Here is a 23,531-nt window from a genome sequence, read left to right as displayed (position 1 = left end):
GCTTTATAAACCAGGAAGAAGCATCCTCCTCGGATATCAACGCTAAACGAAAGTAGAAACCGTGGGATTTTATCGCCAGGACCAGTAAAACGCAATCATTGAAAACTAGCCTATCACAGATTTTAAGGTAATATGTCGTTTATGGGATGATTCTCCTATTTATTTCAAAGCATTCAGGTTCTCAAAATATTCTACATTTTATCAGACAACAAATGTTGAAATGACATTTAGCCTACTTTGCTTATTATTGTTGGTGGCCAATAAAAGTTAGCCAGAAATTGCCATTCAATTCGATATCATCCACGTATCATACTATCCTTATTTTATGGATGTTTGATTTAGGTTGCTTGAATAGACCGACGTAATGACTGTGCGGGGCAACAAGCAAAGTGACCACGCATCAGTGTCTGTTCTAGAGTGCGTAACGTTACAGAACGTTCAGTAATGAATCATGTTGGGGAGACCGGGGGCAATTGTGATTTTTTTTTGCGTGTGTGAGTGTTTTACTCTATTGCCCAGAGACCACTTGAACTAGTCCTGACATTTTTTAAATATATGACACTGGTGGTACCCCTGTGGGGTACTTGGCCTATCCACAGAGGGTACTTGAGAAGACTCATGAGACCATAGGCTAACTGGTCAAATGCACATTAGGGGGTACTTCAGGGGTACTCTGGACAGAGCAAAATGTTCTTGTTGGTACAGTAACCGAAAAAGGTTGGGAAACCAACCCTAGCATTCATGACCAAACCTCATGTGCCTAGCAGGAGACAACAATAGTCACATGTCATTCATGTCAATGTTTATCCAACATATTTACATTTACCAGTCAAAAGTTTGGACACACCTACTCATTCCAGGGTTTTTCTTTATTTTCAGTATTTTCTACATTGTAGAATAATAGTGAAGACATCAAAACTATGAAATAACACATATGGAATCATGTAGTAACCGAAAAAGTGTTAAACAAATCAAAATAGATTTTAGATTCTTCAAAGGAGCCACCCTTTGCCTTGATGACAGCTTTGCACACTCTTGTCATGTTTAATGTGTGAACACGCGTGCTTGAGCATGCATAGATATAGCTGGCCTGCGCGCCAAGAATAGGTGTGGCCAAATGTTTAGAAGTGCCTGTTTTGGGATGTTCACATTTGGTAACTCAATGGGGAGGCTGCGTTTGAGCCTAGAAGATCCCACCTTTGCCTTGTACGGTTAGGGCAGGTTTTGCCTGAGAAGTGGCCTTTTTCTTTTTGAATGCTCACATTTTAAAGTCAGTTTGAAAATATAATATAATTGGACATTTATCACGTCATCACCAGCGCTGTGGAAATTAATGCAATATTCATTTGCACCTCTATCTGCCTGACTACTGCTGAATCTTTGTTGTTATGACTGCTACAAGGTCCCTATTTTACTGTCTATTTAGTCAGGCAATGCCCACATTATTCTGACATATTTAGAATGTAAAAAGAATCATGTGAATGTCAATTCATAATGCCATTGGTTAGGCCTATTAAAACGTGTTATTCTTAGTGGTAATGTATACTTTTATCGCCTATTAAAACAATTTAATATCATATGTAGGTCTTTGAAAATTACAATTAAGTGCTTGAAAAAGTCATTTAAAATTGTCTTGCCAATGTCTGTATTACATTTTAGTCATTTAGCAGACGCTCTTATCCAGAGCGACTTACAGTTAGTGAATACATTTTTTTTATTTTTATACTGTCCCCCCGTGGGAATCGAACCCACAACCCTGGCGTTGCAAACGCCATGCTCTATCAACTGAGCTACATCCCTGCCGGCCATTCCCTCCCCTACCCTGGACGACGCTGGGCCAATTGTGCGCCGCCCATGAGTCTCCCGGTCACGGCCGGCTGCGACAGAGCCTGGATTCGAACCAGGATCTAGTGGCACAGTTAGCACTGCGATGCAGTGCCTTAGACCACTGCGCCACTCAGGAGACATATGTATCTGTATGAACCCTGCATATAGGCTACTTGCTCAACCCACAAATGAAAGATCCAATCATTATTGAAATTATGCCTGCTTCATTTGCTTTCCTGTAAGATCTTTACCCGGGCACAAGGGCATGCTAATTTAAAAGATGGCTTGTCATTATTAGCCTGGTTCTGTATGGAATGCAGGTACATTATGGGACAAAGGCCAGGTCATTATCAATTATCAATAAATAAATAAAAAGTGTGACCAAAACCTGTGCTTGTGCACCAACTGGAAAAGCTGGTAGCAGTGGGAAAAGTTTTTGTAGAGCAATGTTCCCTCTAAACTGCACGCCCTCATAGCCCTGAGAATGCCACGCAGCTCCCTGGGACTGCCGCGCAGACCCCAGAAGAAATATCAGCCCACTGAGAGAACCACAACTTTCACTCAACTTTCTAGTGTTTTCCCTGTTAGTTAACACTATCAACGTTTCCCTTTACTGTGACAATTGTGATCGAATCAATGCAATATTAGCCACTTTAAATGCAACATACCTAAACAAAACGAACTATGCAAGAGATGTTGTTGTAGGCAGAACGCACCGGAGCAGGATTGTATTGGAGCAGGCTTGTATTGTGCAGGACTCAGCCCGTACTTCTACACAGACCGGTGCAGCATAACCAATCAGAGCTGTAGTAGGCTTATCTTTGAAAAGCCAGTCAGGGAAAGAGCTTCTTTTTTTTTGTCTTAAAGGGCCAGTGTTGTATTTTGGGACAGGTTTGAATACACTAAGTAGCCAACAGGCAGAGGGTAGCGTAATTTGTCTGATCCTCTGTAATAATGGTATGGGAATAATAATGCATTATATTTTGTAAAGTGGTTTCTTGCATCAAACAACACAACAACATTTTCAGTCACCTCCTTGTCTGAAGGACAAGTGGATAAACAGGTTAATGTCAAGCCCTGAATGTTTTTTTTCAAAATTCCAATGGAATGTAGTCCTACATTGAACACCACACATTTGCTGCTACTGTAGGCTGAATGATACAGTGGGGAGAACAGGTATTTGATACACTGCCGATTTTGCAGGTTTTCCTACTTACAAAGCATGTAGAGGTCTGTAATTTTTATCATAGGTACACTTCAACTGTGAGAGACGGAATCTTAAACAAAAATCCAGAAAATCACATTGTATGATTTTTAAGTAATTAATTTGCATTTTATTGCATGACATAAGTATTTGATACATCAGAAAAGCAGAACTTAATATTTGGTACAGAAACCTTTGTTTGCAATTACAGAGATCATACGTTTCCTGTAGGTCTTGACCAGGTTTGCACACACTGCAGCAGGGATTTTGGCTCACTCCTCCATACAGACCTTCTCCAGATCCTTCAGGTTTCGGGGCTGTCGCTGGGCAATACGGACTTTCAGCTCCCTCCAAAGATTTTCTATTGGGTTCAGGTCTGGAGACTGGCTAGGCCACTCCAGGACCTTGAGATGCTTCTTACGGAGCCACTCCTTAGTTGCCCTGGCTGTGTGTTTCGGGTCGTTGTCATACTGGAAGACCCAGCCACGACCCATCTTCAATGCTCTTACTGAGGGAAGGAGGTTGTTGGCCAAGATCTCGCGATACATGGCCCCATCCATCCTCCCCTCAATACGGTGCAGTCGTCCTGTCCCCTTTGCAGAAAAGCATCCCCAAAGAATGATGTTTCCACCTCCATGCTTCACGGTTGGGATGGTGTTCTTGGGGTTGTACTCATCCTTCTTCTTCCTCCAAACACGGCGAGTGGAGTTTAGACCAAAAAGCTATTTTTTTGTCTCATCAGACCACATGACCTTCTCCCATTCCTCCTCTGGATCATCCAGATGGTCATTGGCAAACTTCAGACGGGCCTGGACATGCGCTGGCTTGAGCAGGGGGACCTTGCGTGCGCTGCAGGATTTTAATCCATGACGGCGTAGTGTGTTACTAATGGTTTTCTTTGAGACTGTGGTCCCAGCTCTCTTCAGGTCATTAACCAGGTCCTGCCGTGTAGTTCTGGGCTGATCCCTCACCTTCCTCATGATCATTGATGCCCCACGAGGTGAGATCTTGCATGGAGCCCCAGACCGAGGGTGATTGACCGTCATCTTGAACTTCTTCCATTTTCTAATAATTGCGCCAACAGTTGTTGCCTTCTCACCAATCTGCTTGCCTATTGTCCTGTAGCCCATCCCAGCCTTGTGCAGGTCTACAATTTTATCCCTGATGTCCTTACACAGCTCTCTGGTCTTGGCCATTGTGGAGAGGTTGGAGTCTGTTTGATTGAGTGTGTGGACAGGTGTCTTTTATACAGGTAACGAGTTCAAACAGGTTCAGTTAATACAGGTAATGAGTGGAGAACAGGAGGGCTTCTTAAAGAAAAACTAACAGGTCTGTGAGAGCCGGAATTCTTACTGGTTGGTAGGTGATCAAATACTTATGTCATGCAATAAAATGCAAATTAATTACTTAAAAATCATACAATGTGATTTTCTGGATTTCTGTTTTAGATTCCGTCTCTCACAGTTGAAGTGTACCTATGATAAAAATGACAGACCTCTACATGCTTTGTAAGTAGGAAAACCTGCAAAATCGGCAGTGTATCAAATACTTGTTCTCCCGCTGCTATTTCCATGTTAAAATGTTATGCTGTGAATTTTCTCCATTGTTTTTGATGGTAGGCACCTCTGGTAGGCCTACATTATGATCAAACAGCCACAGTAGCCTACTTGGCCACTGTTAAAACTGTAAATTAAAGCGGGTACAGACTCAGTGTTAATAGTAAACGCGCGCTGGAAGGTGCACAGAATTTTCACAATGTTCAAGTTTGCGTTCAGCAGATTTGAAATTTGCTCAGTGCCGTAAAAAATGAGAGGGAACATTGTTGTAGAGCCCTGCCAACATGGTTAGATAAACCTCTCAATGGCTCTCATCCTACTGTCAGTAGTTGCTTTCTGTGGCTGCCTTTATAAAACAATTTATCATAGACACTTGGCATATTACGATTAACTGTTTACTGTTGCACAGCAATTAACTTCATTAAAGTAACAGGCCGGTAAGAGGACAATGATATGACACCTGACTTCCCCATTCAGGTGCCAAAATGGTGAACTGCTGTGGATTGGTAACTGTCAAGAATGAACCAGGTACGGTTTGAAAGCAGAAATGATTGTTTACTTCCAGTGTCTGTTTCTCTTCCTTTTTTATTAAAGAAATACTAAAGAACATTCCACCACATTTATATTGTTGTTCACTAAATTAAACATTTCCATGAGATGAGCGTTAAATCACATTTACTATCTCCAAGTGGTTCCCAAACATTGTTATCGTAAGTTTTCTCTCTTCCATCTATCCCTCTCTCCCTCCATACCTCCCTCTCTCAGTGCCTCTGAAGAGTATTGCTGTGGAGGTGAGTGTGCAGGGGCATGTGGCCACTGTGAGCTCCACTCTGCAGTATGAGAACCAGGAGAAAAGCCCTCTGGAGGCCATCTTTGTTTTCCCTCTACCAGGAGAGGCTGCTGTCTGCAGGTTCAGCGCCAAGATAGGACAGACTGAGGTGGTGGCTGAGGTTCAGGAGAAACAGAAGGTGAGGAGAGATGACAAGTCAACATCGAGACAAATGCAACTGTAGACATTTTTTAAGACATTTTCTGAGATCTACAAAAGTATAATTTATAGCAGGATTTGGGTTAATTTCATGTTAATACCAATCAATAACATGTTAGTTCAAATGTTGTTACTAGTGTAGTTACAGTGTTATTACACAGGTTTAAGAGCAACTTGGTGTTAAGTGTTACCGGCCGACTAACCTGGCCCCATTTCCATCATGGCCACCTAATAATCCCCTTCATTCCTAATTGGCATATATCACTCCTCTCCACCATGCGATCTGATGTGTGGTGAGCGTTCTGTTACAAAATGGTTGCTGTGCATCACCCAGGTGGGTGCCACACATTGATGGTGGATGAGGGGAGTTTCCCCATTACTATGTAAACTGCTTTGAGTACCTCAGTTGGTAGAAAAGCTCTATATGAATCCAATCCATTATTTATTATTATCACTTATTGGTTAACCAGCAGCTGTATGCTCTCAAAATTAGACTTTGACCCTATAAAACTGGTTCTCTATCCACTGCTTTGTCAAAAGCTACTCTCTGTCAAACCCCATTGACCTGACTAGCGTCAGTCAGACAGCACCCTCCCCTGGATGTATGCTACTGTACTATGCTGTGTCTCAGGTTGATGATGCGTCCCTGTCTTCCTCTGTCCCCCCTCAGGCGCAGGAGCAGTATGATGATGCATTGAGCTCGGGACAGCAAGCCTTCCTATTGGAGGAGAGTGATGAGAGCCCGGACGTGTTCAAGCTGAGTGTGGGTAGTCTGCCTCCAGGAGAGAAGGCCTCTGTCAGCCTGGACTATGTGACAGAGCTGGCTGTACAGGCTGACGACAGCCTGAGGCTCTGCCTGCCTGCCGTGCTCAACCCCCGCTACCAACCCCAGGGTAAGAACATGGACACCTGTATAGAGAGACACAAACCAGTAATACATCATAGGGCAGTGCAATACAAAGTAAAAACCTTGTGGGCAGCAGTGTGACTAGGAACCAGTACCTGGTCCCATAGGGCAGTGGTCTTCAGTCCTGCTCTTTGAGACCCACATTGGATGGTTTAGGCTTTAGTTCCAGTCCAGTTTTAATACACCTGAGTGAATGAATCAAGGTCTTGGTGAGTTGGTGAGTTGAAAGGTGGTAGTGCTGGGCTGGAACAAAAACATGCTAATTTGTTGGTCTCTCGCTCTCTCTCTCTCTCTCTCTCTCTCTCTCTCTCTCTCTCTCTCTCTCTCTCTCTCTCTCTCTCCTCTCTCTCCTTCTTTCTTCTGTCTCTCTCTCTCCCTCTTCCTCTCTCCCTGACCCTGTCTCTCTCCCTCACCCCATCTCTCTCTCTCTTCCTTTCTCCCTCACCCCATCTCTCTCTCTCTAAGGGTCAGACAGTGGTAGTGATGGCAGTGCCCAGGTGTCCTCAGTGCCCGCTGGTTCTGTGCCCTACAGTCTGTCCCTCAGTGCCCGCGTGTCGTCCCCTCATCCCATCTCTAGAGTAGAGTCCAACTGTCCCCTGGACCCACTCAACTACCTCAACACAGAGAAAACCCAAGCCACGGTACTGTGTGTGTCTGTCTGTGTTTGTGTTCATATGCATGTGGAAGTGTGTTTCTTTACGTACATATGAATGTGTGTGTGTGTACAGTATGTCTGTCTGTGTATGTCTGTGTGTGTGTGTGTGTGTACAGAATGTATGTGTGTGTGTGTGTGTGTGTGTGTACAGTATGTCTGTGTGCTTGCACTCTCACTAGCATCATGAACCATCAGAATCCTTCATAGTTGTTAAATTCCCTCTGACTGCTCTGTCTTCATGTGAATGTTGTTCTAACTGCAGGTCAGTCTGGCTGCAGGTCATCAGTTTGACCGGGACGTTGAGCTGTTGTTGTATTACCAAGACACCCATCAGCCTACTGCTATAGTAGAGGCAGGACAGGCTTCTGCCAAGCCAGGTGAGTGGGTGGTGGGTGTACTCTGTTGTAGATTGGTGTATATGAGATTAATGAGTAGTCTAGTCTACTACCTTCATCCATGTTTACAGAGAGTGACATGGTGAGACAGATGGAGAGGTGTCCTGTAGAAATGGAGAAAGACTGTTGGACCTTTCTTCTTTCTTACTTTTGTTTCTTTCTTTTCTCCCCCCAGGCTCTCTGATGGGTGACCCAGTGGTCATGCTGAGCCTGTACCCAGAGTTCCCCAAGGATGTGATGTCATCGCTGACCTCACACGGGGAGTTCCTGTTCGTGGTGGATCGCTCTGGCAGCATGGAATGCCCCATGCACAATGGGTCTGGGGCACAGGACCGTATTGGCAGTGCCAGGGTATGAATACACACACACACAATCCTATTCTAGTAAATGAACAGCTCAATCTACACAGCATTCACCAAGAGATAGTTTGGAGTGAAATCCAGAACACAGTGGTTACTCTGTACTAGTTCTTTAAGACTGTCCTATAAAGTTTATTGAGGAGTAAAGACACTTGTTGGATTTCTCTCTTGCAGGATACTCTGCTGCTCTTGCTGAAAAGCCTGCCAATGGGTTGCTACTTCAACATCATCGGCTTTGGGTCCAGTTATAAGTCCTTCTTTCCGTGAGTGTTCTCTCCTTCCAACCCCCGTCTCAATCAGTTCAAGTTGTTTCTAAACACATTTAGCAATGTCGTTCTAGGGTTTTATCATGTATGTTGCACCAAGTAATCCGTATTCAAAGATAAACAGTGACATTGTGTGACAGTTAATGTTTACATCTAATCATTTGCAGCAGGTAGGTTAAAGATGAAAATGTCCATGGCTTCGGTCTGTAATATGTTGTGGTGATGACCCTTTGACCTTGTGTGTGTGTCTATCTGGACGTCAGTAAGAGTGTGGAGTACAGCCAGAAGACTATGGATGAGGCTCTACAGAAGGTGAAGGGAATGAGTGCTGACATGGGAGGTACAGAGATCCTCCAGCCTTTAAAACATATCTACAGCCAGCCCTGCCTCCCCGACCAGCCCAGACAGGTAACTTACACACCTTACATACACAACCACTCCCATAGAGAAATGTCTGTACTTTCTGTAACGATGGTTCCATTGAAACAGAACCTCATGCCTTGCTTTACTGTGGGTTATACAATGACATTAGGGATGATCTTTTTCGTCAGCTGTCCAGCCAAAATGCTAATTTTAACAATCTAGCTGAAAATAATACATTGTGTGAAATGTTATTAGGTAACAATAATGTAAATGCCTCTGCTAAAGCCTGCCAACGTATCCTCCAACAGAGACGTTTCTTTATAAGTTCCTGAATGTCCTTTTATCTACTTTACTTAGTTTTGTTAATGCATACGTGTATAGATGACATAATGTATAATAACTGTTACCAAAAATGTAGATGATGTGATGTATTATCGATGACGCGAAAGGAACAACTGTACCATGTTTGACTAGGTTTGTTTTTTAGTGTCTCAACTATCTGAGTGGTCCACAATGTGGTTTAAAAAAATCTGTCAGTTATTGTGGAGTGGCACTTTAATATTTGTTCTAACCTCTAATCACCTCATTCATTGGCCTTCTACATACCTTACACACTGAGATCCATACAGGTTCCTCCTGAAACACCTCAAACTCCTCCCACCTTTCCATGTGGAACACGCGGGAGGGATATGAACACGGGTCTCCCACGGCAGCAACCATTTGTCTTAGTCCATGAGGACATTCCCACCTGGGCCGAGTACAGGCACTGGTTTTGAAGTTTGCAGGCGGGGCTACCTCATGACAAGACCATGACCAACTCATGTCCGCTACATTCACCCCCCCCCCCCTCCCTCACGAGAGCCAATGGCATGTTTAGTTACTGCGTTACAGCCAACCAATGGCATGTTTAGTTACAGAGTTACACCCAACCAAACAGTGTCTTTTGAGTGTGGTATTTGCAGTACCACGCCTGGCTTACTGGGACAGCAAATAGACCTGTGTTTTTTGGTTACTGGAGAAACATACTCAGTATACCTCAGGGCTGCACATACATTATTTAACGTTAACACATGATGAACATACCCTCTGTCATCCTCAGCTCTTCTTGTTCACTGATGGTGAGGTGGGAAACACCAAGGAAGTCCTGGATCTGGTGAAGACGAACGCCGGTTCTCACAGGTGGACCCACAAGCACTGTTTCCCCTATCATTACCTACTTGGGGCAGAGATCCCATAGCTAGCTCTGTTACCTCCCACCTGTGAAATATTTACACTACCTGGTTTTAATAGAGAGTTTGTTACAGAGGCCATTGCACCTTTCTGGAAAGTAAACCAGTGGAAACTACAGTACCAGTCAAAGGTTTGGACACACCTACTCATTCAAAGGTTTTTCTTTGTTTTTACTATTTTTTACATTGTAGAAGAATAGTGAAGTCATCAAAACTATGAAATAACACATATGGAATCATGTAGTAACCAAAAAAGTGTTAAACAAATCCAAAAATATTTTATATTTGAGATTCTTCAAATAGCCACCCTTTGCCTTGATGACAGCTTTGCACACTCTTGGCATGATCTCAACCAGCTTCACCTGGAATGTTTTTCCAACAGTCTTGAAGGAGTTCTCACATGCTGAGCACTTGTTGGCTGCTTTTCCTTCACTCTGCCGTCTGACTCATCTCAAACCATCTCAATTGGGTTGAGGTCGGGGGATTGTGGAGGCCAGGTCATCTGATGCAGCACTCCATCACTCTCTTTCTTGGTTAAATAGCCCTTACACAGCCTGGAGGTGTGTTGGGTCATTGTCCTGTTGAAAAACAATTGATAGTCCCAATAAGCCCAAACTAGATGGGATGGCGTATTGCTGCAGAATGCTGTGGTAGCCATGCTGGTTAAGTGTGCCTTGAATTCTAAATAAATCACAGACAGTGTCAGCAGAAAGCATCCCCACACCATAACACCTCCTCCTCCATGCTTTACGGTGGGAAATACACATGCGGAGATCAGCCGTTCACTCACACCGCGTCTCACAAAGACAAAAATCTCCAATTTGGACTCCAGACCAAAGGACAAATTTCCACCGGTCTAATGTCCATTGCTCGTGTTTCTTTGGCCAAACATTTCTCTTCTTCTTATTGGTGTCCTTTAGTAGTGGTTTCTTTGCAGCAATTCGACCATGAAGGTCTGATTCACACAGTCCCCTCTGAACAGTTGATGTTGAGATGTGTCTGTTACTTGAACTCTGTGAAGCATTTATTTGGGCTACAGTTTCTGAGGCTGGTAACTCTAATGAACTTATCCACTGCAGCAGAGGTAACTCTGGGTCTTCCATTCCTGTGGCAGTCCTCATGAGAGCCAGTTTCATCATAGAGCTTGATGTTTTTTGCGACTGCACTTGAAGAAACTTTCAAAGTTCTTGAAATGTTCCGTATTGACTGACCTTCATGTCTTAAAGTAATTGAGCTGTTCTTGCCATAATATGGACTTGGTCTTTTACCAAATAGGGCTATCTTCTGTATACCCCCCCTCCTTTTCACAACACAACTGATTGGATCAAACGTATTAAGAAGTAAAGAAATTCCACAAATTAACTTTTAAGAAGGCACACCTGTTAATTCAAATGCATTCCATGTGACTACCTCATGAAGCTGGTTGAGAGAATGCCAAGAGTGTGCAAATCTGTCATCAAGGCAAAGGGTGGCTATTTGAAGAATCTCAAATATAAAATATGTTTTGATTTGTTTAACACTTTTTTGGTTACTACATGATTCCATATGTGTTATTTCATAGTTGTGATGTCTTCACTATTATTCTACAATGTAAAAAATAGTAAAAATAAAGAAAAACCGTTGAATGAGTAGGTGTGTCCAAACTTTTGACTGGTAGTGTATATCAACAATGCTCTAACCACTGGTCTATTTGACTCAAAAGATTCATTGTAAAACCCAATCTAAAGTAAACCTACCCAACCTGTCTGTGAGCAGCAGTGTGGGAGAGTTATGTAGGTTAGGGTTTTTTCACCCCTGTGAGAAAATGAAAGCTTTTGTATTGATGATTCTTCCTGTACAGTTATGTTTTAATTCAGTCAGCCCACAAGCACAAGAAAATGATACAAGTGATAGGGATTTGGTTGATAGCCTTATTTTAGTATTTAACAACCACAACAATAATACTGTTTCCTGGGTGTGTCCCTGCCAGGTGCTTCTCCTTTGGGATTGGGGAGGGGGCCAGCACTGCTCTCATCTCTGGGGTGGCCAAACAGGCCGGAGGGCATGCACAGTTTATCACAGGACAGGACAGGATGCAGCCCAAAGTAAGAGAGCTTATTAGTGTGTGTGTGTGTGTGTCTGTAAAGAGAGGGCTGTATTGGTTACAAACATTTTCATCACCTCCATTATTCTCTCTATTGCTTTTTCTCTTTCCTTTTTATTTCCTTTTTTTACTCTGCCCCTCCTTCACTCTCCTCCCTCAGGTGATGCAGTCCCTCCGGTTTGCCCTGCAGCCTGCTGTGGTGGACATCTCAGTCAAGTGGAATGTCCCAAAGGAGGTGTCTGTCACCCCTCTATCTCCACCAATCAGAGTGCTCTTCCAGGGTCAAAGGGCACTTCTGTATGCCCAGCTCACTGGGGAGGTGAGGGCTCTGCCTTCATGTTATGAGTGTTAATATTGTTGAACATACAGTGTGTCAAAGTTCAAAGGACACTGGGAAGGTCATAAATTATTTGCAAGACAACCATTTTTTGGGTCACGGTCCACGTCTTTAACTCAACCCTGTATTTCCTTGTTTTCTCTTTCTCTCATTCTGTCTGTCTGTCTGTCTGTCTTTCTTTCTCTCTCTCCCTCTCTCAGAGCTCGGGGGACACAGAGGGCTCGGTGACAGTGAAGTACAGCCTGGCTGAGCAGCCTGTTGAGAATCAGCTGAGCTTCAGTCTCAAACCTGCAGAGGACACTGGGTAAAAACAACACTGTTTACACTGTGCAGGCCTTGGTCAGATGCATTAAGGGAATGTGCCACTATTTACAGGCAAGACTGCCATGACGTTCCATTAACAGAAACTGTCCCAGCACTTCTAATGCATTTCAGTTATGTTATATGATTTGATACATTTAATACTGTAGGTACCCCCATGTTATCATCAACCCTCCTCTCCCCCACTCTACCAACTTAATCTCTCTAACCCTCCTCCCACCTTCAATCCCTCTCTCTCTCTCTCTCTCTCTCTCTCTCTCTCTCTCTCTCTCTCTCTCTCTCTCTCCTTTTTCCCACTTCTTCTTCTCTCTGTCCCTCCTCTCCAGACTGACCGTCCACAGGCTGGGGGCTCGAACCCTGATCCGATCCCTGGAGGTGGAAGAGAGGGAGCAGGATGGGGAGAAGGAGGGAGTGAAAGAGAAAGTGGTAGAGCTCAGCGTCCAATCAGGAGTGAGCAGTGCCTTTACTGCCTTCATCGCTGTCCACAAAGGAGATGGAGAGGCCCTGCAAGGACAGCTGCTACGCAGACAAGTCCCCACGCCGAGTGAGTGTGTGTGTTACAGAGAGGCTGTGCAAGGAAATTATTTTATGCATATATGTAAACCGCGCTAAATAAGTGGTAACCACGAGCTGTGGTGTCGCAAACTGTGCCCTCTGCACGTGTAAGACGGAGTCGTCATTGTTTAGTCATTAATGTGTTCTGTGCGTGTACCTTTGTTTGTAACCCAGTGACCTGTGTTTTTCCCTTCTTTCTCAGTGTTGTATCACAGCCCCATGCCCAGGATGATGGCGTGTAGGATGGCTCATTCCAGCCCCATGCCCATAATGATGGGATGTGGAATGGCTCTGTCCAGCCCCGAGCCCATAATGTCGGGGAGTAGTATGAATATGTTAATGGATGTCCAAGCTGATATGTATACCCCAGGCGAAGGGTTAACGTTCAGCGAAAAGAGTACGCTTGAAGGTCAGCACCAAGTCTATTTGGTTAAGAAACAAGTTGCATGTTTTAAGTTCATGACTCTATTTCAATATGCTTACATATCACTATTATGAGTTAATATTAATACTGTTCATTTGTATTAAGATAGTGGTCTTATGGGTTCATGTTTAAAGTCTGCATGTTTTGATGAAACTACATGTTTTATTAATTTCATTGTCAATTCAAATAATAATTAAATTAGACAATGTGGAATTGACACATTTCATAACTTTGATCATTTTCACATTTCATAGCTTTTACAGAAATGTTGGAAACAAAATAATTGTTAATGTTGAATTGTACTGAACAAAAATATAAACGCAACATGCAACAATTTAATTGATTTCACAGAGTTACAGTTCATATGAGGAAATCAGTCAATTGAAATACATTAATTAGGCCCTAATCTATGGATTTCACATGACTGTGAATATAGATATGCATCTGTTGGTCACAGATACCTTAAAGAAAATGGGCCTCATGATCTCATCATGATATTCAAATAACAATTGTGTTGGTTGTCCGTAGCGTATGCCTGCCCATACCATAACCCCACCACCACCATGGGGCACTCTGTTCACAACGTTGACATCAGCAAACCGCTCGCCCACACAACGCCATACACATGGTCTGCAGGTTGTGAGGCCAGTTGGACGTACTGCTAAATTCTCTAAAACTACGTTGGCGCCGGCTTATGGTAGAGAAATGAACATTCATTCTCTGGCAACAGCTCTGGTGGTCATTCCTGCAGTCAGCATGATAATTGCATGCTCCCTCAAAACTTGAGACATCTGTGGCATTGTGTGGTATGACAAAACTGCACATTTTAGAGTGGCCTTTTATTGTCCCAAGCACAAGGTTCACCTGTGTAATGATAATGCTGTTTAATCAGCTTCTTGATATGGCACACCTGTCAAGTGGATGGATTATCTTGGCAAAGGGGAAATGGGAATGTACGGCACTAACATAACCAATTTACATTGGGTTTCAGGTTTGGATGCTTTAGAAGTATTAGACTGTGACAAAGACTGTTACGAAGGTCATTTTAAGAGTTAATGTCTGTGTTAACCTAATTCCAAATACATGCTAATTGTTACTATTTTTATTGTGACTTTAATACTCAAGCACAGCTCAAGGATTTTACTGCAACGGTTAGGGTTCGGGTTGTAAGCATTTTGATCATTTGTAACCATTTCTGACCATTATGTTGTCCCATCCCATCAGACTTTGACTCTCCAGCCCCAACCTCTAAGCCTGTGAGGGACCCTCTCCTCCAGCTGATCTCCCTTCAGAAGGCCTCTGGTTCCTGGGGCCTGGAGGCAGCGTTGGCTGAGGTGCTGGGGAAGACTGAGGAGGAGGTGGCCAAGCCAAAGCCTGCACAGGTAGGTCCACAGAGTTCAACTGACACTGTGATATGGCATTTCCACAGGCAGCAAGATGAACCGAAAATATTGCAGATGAGCATGCTGCAAGATGATGCACTCACACAGAGTATCTGCACGTGTGTTGTATAGAAAGACCATCAGCTCTGGACAAAGGCATGATGACCATTGAACTGAATCTCCCCAAAATACCCATGTCTCAGCGTCCTTATCTTCTGCTTCTTTCCTCTCTCTCTCTCTCTCGCTCTGTCTCTCCATCTGTCTTTCTCTTGCTCTCTCTCCGTCTCTCTCTCAGGTGGACCATGAGGTGTGGGCCACGGTTCTAGCCCTGGTATGGCTCTATGGTTTCAAGATGGAGGCTCAGGAGGAATGGCAGTTTCTGGCCATGAAGGCAGCATCATGGATCCAGGCTCAGAAAGGTAGCTATAGTTTACTCTCATAGTCCTGGCATCTAAACTCTTGTCCTTCATCTGCCCTGATTGGAAATAAGTTGTTTAGGTGAAAGCAATTTCCTAGTAGGGATCCAATGACAAATATATTTGTTTTTTTTTTATATAATCATTCACAATGTTGGTGGTATTTTGTATTCAAACAAGTGTTGAAGATACATTTTGCCCATCCTTGCCACCATGATGCCACAGTATAATGATACCTGTTCTGGTGATGTTGTGTGTTTCAGTGGCCAGTGTGTCCGAGTGTGTCCACGCTGGAAATAACCTTCTGGGTTGCCAGGTGCAGAAAGACACCCTGGGGCTCTGAGACGTTCACCCTGCCTGTCCTCTCTCTGTGCCCCATGCGCCTGCTACTCTACCTGGGGTCAGATACACACGCTTCCCTGCCTGCTCCTAGTCACCTGCTCCAAGCAACCTGTGGAGCTAGCAACTATACCGGTCGGAACAAGCCTAATTATCAACCTCTTACCTATAATAGTCTACTGTAATTTACTGTTAGCACACTTATGTATCTCATTGTCAAATCAAATCAATTGTATTTGTCACATGCACCGAATACAACAGGTGTAGACCTTACAGTGAAATGCTTACTAAGAAGCCCTTAGCCAACAATGCAGTTTAACGAAAGAATACATTAAAAAAATATATAATAATAAGCAGTAAAATAACAATAGCGAGGCTATATACAGGGGGTACCGGTACCGAGTGAATGTGTGGGGGCACCGGTTAGTCGAGGTAATTGAGGTAATATGTACATGTAGGTAGAGTTATTAAAGTGACAATGCATAGATAATAAACAGGGAATAGTAGCAGCAGTGTAAAAGAAGGGGGGGGGGGGGGGCAATGCAAATAATCTGGGAAGCCATTTAATTAGATGTACAGGAGTCTCATAGCTTGGGGGTAGAAGCTGTTTAGAAGCCTCTTGTATTGGGTGTTATTAACATATCAATATGAATCTATATGTTCCATATACAGCTATACTTGTTAGACTTTGTTTTGGTTATCAATTCCATATAGGCTACTGGAAACAATGTGTCTATAGTACTTGTCATCACTAACCAAAATTATTTCCTTAATTTCACAAAATGCTTGATAAAATGCCTTCCCGCTGAGCACAGTTGTCAATTCAATGTAATTTAATTGAAATGATGTGTAAACAATGTTCATGCAACCAGTGTGCGCCCAGGGGGTTATTATTGTACGTATCCATTATCCACGTATATGGGGCCAAATGCATGCAGGAAGGAGTTGTGGACAATATGGAAAGCCAGTTGTGTGCCTATCCCAGTGCCTTTACTGTGTGATCATGTAACACTGTGTCTCTGTATTCATGTAATTCCTCATATACGACTGCACTTGATAAAAATCTATCATAATCTACATCTTTATTGGTCATTGTATCTATTTTTATTAATGACTCAACTCTGTTCCTTCTGCATGAAACCTACAGCAGGAGTTTCCAACCCCTCCTGGAGAGCCACTGGGTGTGCCGGCTTTTGTTCCAGCCCTGCTTGAACACCAGTGGTGTAAAGTACTTAAGTAAAAATACTTGCAAGTATTATTTAAGTCGTTTTTTGGGGTATCTGTACTTTCCTTTACTATTCATAGTAATTCCTACTGAAAATTATGTACTTTTTACTCCATACATTTTCCCTGACACCCAGAAGTAGTAGTTACATTTTGAATGCTTAGCAGGACAGGGAAATGATGCAATTCACACACTTATCAAGAGAACATCACTGGTCATCACTACTGCCTCTGATCTGGCAGACTCACTAAACACAAATGCTTCGCTTGTAAATTATGTCTTAGTGTTGGAGCATGCCCTGGAATTTGAAATGATTTATACTTTTACTTTTACTTTTGATACTTAAGTATATGTAAAACCAAATACTTTTAATCAAGTAGTATTTTACTGGGTGACTTTCACTTTTACTTGAGTCATTTTCTATTAAGGTATCTTTACTTTTACTCAAGCATGACAATTGGGTACTTTTTCCGCCACTGTTGAACACGAGGAGTGTTAGGTACCTCCTAATGAGGAAGAGAAGGCTAGAAGACCGCCCACACAGAGACACACAGACACACTCTATGGTTGTGTTTTCAGGAACACATACTCTGGACGACGCTTAGGAATCTAAACCGCCCTGGAGTTGCCGGGAAACTCCCCATACATCGGCATCCTTCACACTGTCAGATCAACCCCACAACCCACTCTCCTTAGCTGCTTCAACAGTGCCCAGACCCCTTTGCAACTCACTTATTCTCTAAAAGCCTTTTAGTTTTTTCTGCTTTAGTGAAAGAAACACTTAATGTCTTAATCAGCCTAATATGGGCAGCAGAATGTGGTAACACCGTAGTTCACTCTGACAGTAGATAACCAATGAATTGACTAGCTATAAACAGAATGACCAGACAGCTATGTTTAGTGTTCAGTCCATTGACGAATTGCTATAGCCTCTAGAAATATATAGCAGCAAAGGGGGGACCAACTCCATATTAATGCCCATATTATTAGAGATATTTTTTTTTACCTTACTAGTCATTCAGCAGATGCTCTTATCCAGAGTGACTTACAGGAGCAATTATGGTTAAGTGCCTTGCTCAATGGTACATCGACAGATTTTTCACCTAGTCGGCTCAGGTATTTCAACCAGCGACCTTTCAGTGATCTTTAAATGACTGGCCCAACGCTCTTAACCACTAGGCCACCTAACGCAGACATTTTGGAATTAGATGTTCGACGAGCAGGTGTCCACATTCTTTTGGTCATGTAGTGTAGGTCAGCGTGTTATGATAATTGCAGACAGAATTATTCACAGAGACATCATACTATGTAAGCTACCCATTTCCTTTACCGTATCCTGAGCAGCTCACCAACCATTCCTACTTGTTGCTTTGTAAAACTGGACCTCTTTCCCCATCTATAGGCGCAAGACAGGAAAACATCTGTCCGACAGTGGCTATGTCTCTCCTGCCCTATAGGTCGCACTGATGAGTCTATTTGTCCTCGTCCTCTATCTGAGCTAAATTGCCATTTGCCACGTAATCTCCCCAGTGCAGAGCATATGCCGCGTTCACATGCTAGTCGGAACCAGGATACGCGGAAATGTCAGACTTGCTAACAGGTTGTAGTTATAGACGTGCCGCGTTCAATCAGTTAGCAAGTGGGTAAATGTCCGAGTTTCCTAGTTCCGATTAGCACGTGAAAGCGGCAATAGATACAGGTACAAGGGGCGGAGTGCGTGGCAGAGCACGAGCCTGTCCGAACCCGAGGAGAACACACGGGCAAAACCATACAAGTTAGAGTGGGGGAATTATTTTTTGTTTCCCTTGCGAAAATAAAATATTGAAACGTGGATATTGTTGATTGAGTAGGTAAGTAAAAGTATTCGAAAGTAATGCTAATTGGCTGGCTAGCTACTGTAGTTATATTTTCGACTGGTAGAGGTGGCGCAAGTATGAGCCAACGTCAGTGACGTTATGGGCTAGCTACAGAATTCTAGCTAACATTAGGGGATTAGCTAGCTAACGTTAGGCTACACGAAAATCTAAAACATGTTTTAGTTGTTGAAGTTCTTAAAACGTAGCTAGTTCCTATATCAGGCTAATAATTAGTTAAATATACCCTGATGCTAAATGTTTACATTATCGCCTATGTTAGTCGGTCACATATTGAGCTCGCACTTCTTCCTGGCTTCATGCACTGTTTGCCTGACTTGGGCTTTAGCAACACTGTCCAAATTCGTTGAACAAACAATCAACCAGATAACTACGTGAAATGACACTTGTATATGGTTGCATGATCATTCCTGTTGATTACCTGTGGATCTTCTCGTCGAGAAAACCGAAGACTAGGCGAACTAGCTAAATACTAACGTTACGTCTGCATGAACATACATTGTAGCTATTGGATTCATATTAACAACATGCTGTTCACATATTATTTACCCGTGTGGACAACCTCTGTAAATGAAGCTTATCTTGCTGAGCACCAGGTAGTTTGGTATCCTACCTGTTACACTTATCTAGCCTCTTGCACTCTATATCTAGCCTGTTACTGTAGCTATATCTGTCTGTTGTACTGGTATTCTGGTGTAGGTGAGTTTGGATGCATGAATAGACCTAGGCCTACTATCCTACTGCAAACTGACAGAGCTCTATGTAAGATGACAGACAAGGCAGAAGTGTAAAATGCCTGGTGAGAGGCAGTTGGGTTATTGTCATCTTTCCTGCGTGTTTATCTGTCATCTATCCATATAGGGTAGATATCATATCAACAGACGCACAGTATATTAGAATCGATACTGAAGGACCGCTGGGTCTTGGGCTGAGACCCGTAGGAAGTCACCTCAGTGAACCCTTTCCACTCCAAGGGGCTACAGTCAGGCTAATATTCTGTGCAGGAATAAAACCCACAACCCTGGTGTTGCAAACAATCTGCTCAAACCAACATCTCAAATCCTCACTTCTCAATCGCTCTTTAATCTCTATGAGAGGCAGTGCCAGTACAGTCTGTGAGTCTCATCATGTGAGGTTTGAGGCTGAGCACTACTTGTACTGGATTTTTAGGGTCACTAGTATAAATCAGGGCTGGTTAGTGACTTGCCTCCAGACACCCATTATACAAGATCCCACTTCCTTTTCCAAGGGGAGGGGTTGTTTCAGGAGCCAGGCTACTCTATATATATCTCCTGCTGTGATAAGGAAGGGCAGAGCTGTTTAGAATTCTTCAGGAAAGATCTGACTGGGGTGATTAAGTGCGTTCTGTATCCCAGTAGGCTTTATTTATCTGATTTCTTTATACACTGTTTACATGTTATAAATAATGCAGTAATCATCAATAGGCACAATATAGAACAATAACCTTAACGTATTTGCACCATAACATGGCCAATGTTGGACCAATCCATATGAAATCCTGTTGGGATGCATGTCTGTAATGCCAAAAAAGCCTGTCCACTTTAAAAACTTTCACCAGCCCATATATTTTCTGACACAAGGGTAGGGATGGGCAATAGACATTTTTACTGTTTAGTACTTGCATAAACCAACCCCCCCAGTACTCTTTTAAAAATAAATGTATTTTTAGAACAACATGACAGCACTGGAGAAAAACATTTGTGCATTTATCTATACCCAAAAAATATATACATGCAACAATTTCAACGATTTTACTGTGTTACAGTTCGTATAAGGAAATCAGTCAATTTAAATAAATTTCTTAGGCCCCACTGGGGAGCCAGGCCCAGCCAATCAGAATGAGTTTTCCCCCACAAAAGGGCTTTATTACAGACAGAAATACTCCTCAATTTCATCAGCTGGTGAAGAAACCGGGTGTGGAGGTCCTGGGCTGGCGTGGTTACACGTGGTCTGCGGTTGTGAGGCCGGTTGGACGTACCGCCAAATTCTCAAAAATTACGTTGGAGGCAGCTTATGGTAGAGAAGTGAACATTCAACTCTCTGGTGGACATTCCTGCAGTCAGCATGCCAATCCCTTGACACATCTATGGTGTTGTGTGATAAAACTACACATTTTAGAGTGGCCTTTTATTGTCCCCAGTACAAGGTGCACCTTTGTAATTATCATGCTGTTTAATCAGCTTCTTGATATTCCTCACCAGTCAAATGGATGGAGTATCTTGGCAAAGGAGAAATGCTCACTAACAGGGATATAAACAAATTTGTGCACAAAATCTGAGATAAATAAACTTTTTGTGCGTATGGAACATTTCTGGGATCTTTAATTTCAGATCATGAAACATGGTACCAACACTTTACATGTTGCGTTCATATTTTGTTCAGGATACACTATCGGTGAAAAGTTTTAGAACACATACTCATTCAAGGGTTTTTCTTTTCTTTTTACTATTTTCTACATTGTAGATTTTAATAGAGAAGACATCAAAACTATGAAATAACACATATGGAATCATGTAGTAACCAAAAAAATAGTTAAACAAATCCAAATCTATTTTATATTTGAGATTCTTCAAATAGCCACCCTTTGCCTTGATGACAGCTTTGCGCACTCTTGGCATTCTCTCAACCAGCTTCATGAGGTAGTCACCTGGAATGCATTTCAATTAACAGGTGGGCTTTCTTAGAAGTTAATTTGTGGAATTTCTTTCCTTTTTAATGTGTTTGAGCCAATCAGTTGTGTTGTGACAAGGTAGGGGGGGTATACAGAAGATAGCCCTATTTGGTAAATAGGTGTTCTAAAACTTTTGACCCGAAGTGTATATGCCAACGGTGTGCAACAATGCTCAGTTTGGCCGGGCGGCCAGCTCAAGAAAAAGTATTGGTGGTTCCAAACTTCTTCCATTTAAGAATGATTGAGGCCACTTTGTTCTTGGGGACCTTCAATGCTGCATACATTTTTTTTGGTACCCTTCCTCAGACCTGTGCCTCAACACAATCCTGTCTCGGAGCTCTATGGACAATTCCTTCAACCTCATGGCTTGGTTTTTGTGAGACCTTATGTAGACGCGTGTGTGCCTTTGCAAATCATGTCCAAAATGTAGAAACATCTCAAGGATGATCAATGGAAACAGGATGCACTTGAACACAATCTTCAAAAAGGTAGTAACCTCAGCGGTGGCGCTTGCTTGTAGAAGCCTATGGCTGTGCAATGGCATAGCCTTGTTTTGTTAAATTTAGCAGACAAGACACTCTTATTTCCCAGAGCCCTTATCACAGTCAAGACACACCTATTTTATAGTAAAAAACATTATGTAATATACAGTGAGGGGAAAAAGTATTTGATCCCCTGCTGATTTTGTACGTTTGCCCACTGACAAAGACATGATCAGTCTATAATTTTAATGGTAGGTTTATTTGAACAGTGAGAGACAGAATAACAACAAAAAAATCCAGAAAAACGCATGTCAAAAATGTTATAAATTGATTTGCATTTTAATGAGGGAAATAAGTATTTGACCCCTCTGCAAAACATGATTTAGTACTTGGTGGCAAAACCCTTGTTGGCAATCAGAGGTCAGACGTTTCTTGTAGTTGGCCACCAGGTTTGCACACATCTCAGGAGGGATTTTGTTCCACTCCTCTTTGCAGATCTTCTCCAAGTCATTAAGGTTTCCAGGCTGACGTTTGGCAACTCGAACCTTCAGCTCCCTCCACAGATTTTCTATGGGATTAAGGTCTCCAGGACCTTAATGTGCTTCTTCTTGAGCCACTCCTTTGTTGCCTTGGCCGTGTGTTTTGGGTCATTGTCATGCTGGAATACCCACCCACGACCCATTTTCAATGCCCTGGCTGAGGGAAGGAGGTTCTCACCCAAGATTTGACGGTACATGGCCCCGTCCATCGTCCCTTTGATGCGGTGAAGTTGTCCTGTCCCCTTAGCAGAAAAACACCCCCAAAGCATAATGTTTCCACCTCCATGTTTGACGGTGGGGATGGTGTTCTTGGGGTTATAGGCACCATTCCTCCTCCTCCAAACACGGCGAGTTGAGTTGATACCAAAGAGCTCGATTTTGGTCTCATCTGACCACAACACTTTAACCCAGTTCTCCTCTGAATCATTCAGATGTTCATTGGCAAACTTCAGACGGGCCTGTATATGTGCTTTCTTGAGCAGGGGGACCTTGCGGGCGCTGCAGGATTTCAGTCCTTCACGGCGTAGTGTGTTACCAATTGTTTTCTTGGTGACTATGGTCCCAGCTGCCTTGAGATCATTGACAAGATCCTCCCATGTAGTTCTGGGCTGATTCCTCACTGTTCTCATGATCATTGCAACTCCACGAGGTGAGATCTTGCATGGAGCCCCAGGCCGAGGGAGATTGACAGTTATTTTGTGTTTCTTCCATTTGCGAATAATCGCACCAACTGTTGTCACCTTCTCACCAAGCTGCTTGGCGATGGTCTTGTAGCCCATTCCAGCCTTGTGTAGGTCTACAATCTTGTCCCTGACATCTTTGGAGAGCTCTTTGGTCTTGGCCATGGTGGAGAGTTTGGAATCTGATTGATTGATTGCTTTTGTGGACAGGTGTCTTTTATACAGGTAACAAGCTGAGATTAGGATCACTCCCTTTAAGAGTGTGCTCCTAATCTCAGCTCGTTACCTGTATAAAAGATACCTGGGAGCCAGAAATCTTTCTGATTGAGAGGGGGTCAAATACTTATTTCCCTCATTAAAATGCAAATCAATTTATAACATTTTTGACATGTATTTTTCTGGATTTTTTTGTTGGTATTCTGTCTCTCACTGT

At 43.0% G+C, this 23,531-nt stretch overlaps 1 protein-coding gene across 2 annotated transcripts; it reads left to right on the top strand.

Annotated features, from left to right (window-relative positions):
• The first annotated feature begins 21 nt into the window (after positions 1–21).
• LOC121566921 (von Willebrand factor A domain-containing protein 5A) lies at positions 22–15,895 on the top strand. 2 transcript variants are annotated; one of them, XM_045214234.1, is made up of 18 exons: positions 22–127; positions 5,065–5,115; positions 5,353–5,555; positions 6,246–6,468; positions 6,954–7,123; positions 7,400–7,514; positions 7,708–7,883; positions 8,066–8,154; positions 8,421–8,565; positions 9,620–9,699; positions 11,719–11,833; positions 11,993–12,151; positions 12,370–12,473; positions 12,817–13,034; positions 13,248–13,454; positions 14,694–14,851; positions 15,147–15,270; positions 15,531–15,895. In XM_045214234.1, exons 2-18 carry the CDS (start codon positions 5,073–5,075, stop codon positions 15,608–15,610), a joined length of 2,409 nt encoding a protein of 802 aa, XP_045070169.1. In that variant the 5' UTR covers positions 22–127; positions 5,065–5,072; the 3' UTR covers positions 15,611–15,895. The 2 variants fall into 2 exon arrangements, with proteins under 2 accessions (XP_045070169.1, XP_045070167.1); XM_045214232.1 differs by having other exon boundaries at positions 6,948–7,123.
• Positions 15,896–23,531: the final 7,636 nt, after the last annotated feature.

This window comes from Coregonus clupeaformis, chromosome 5 (assembly GCF_020615455.1).
Source record: "Coregonus clupeaformis isolate EN_2021a chromosome 5, ASM2061545v1, whole genome shotgun sequence".
Lineage (NCBI taxonomy): Eukaryota > Metazoa > Chordata > Actinopteri > Salmoniformes > Salmonidae > Coregonus > Coregonus clupeaformis.
The sequence above is the reverse complement of the archived record's forward strand: the minus strand, read 5'-3'. Positions and strand labels throughout refer to the sequence as shown.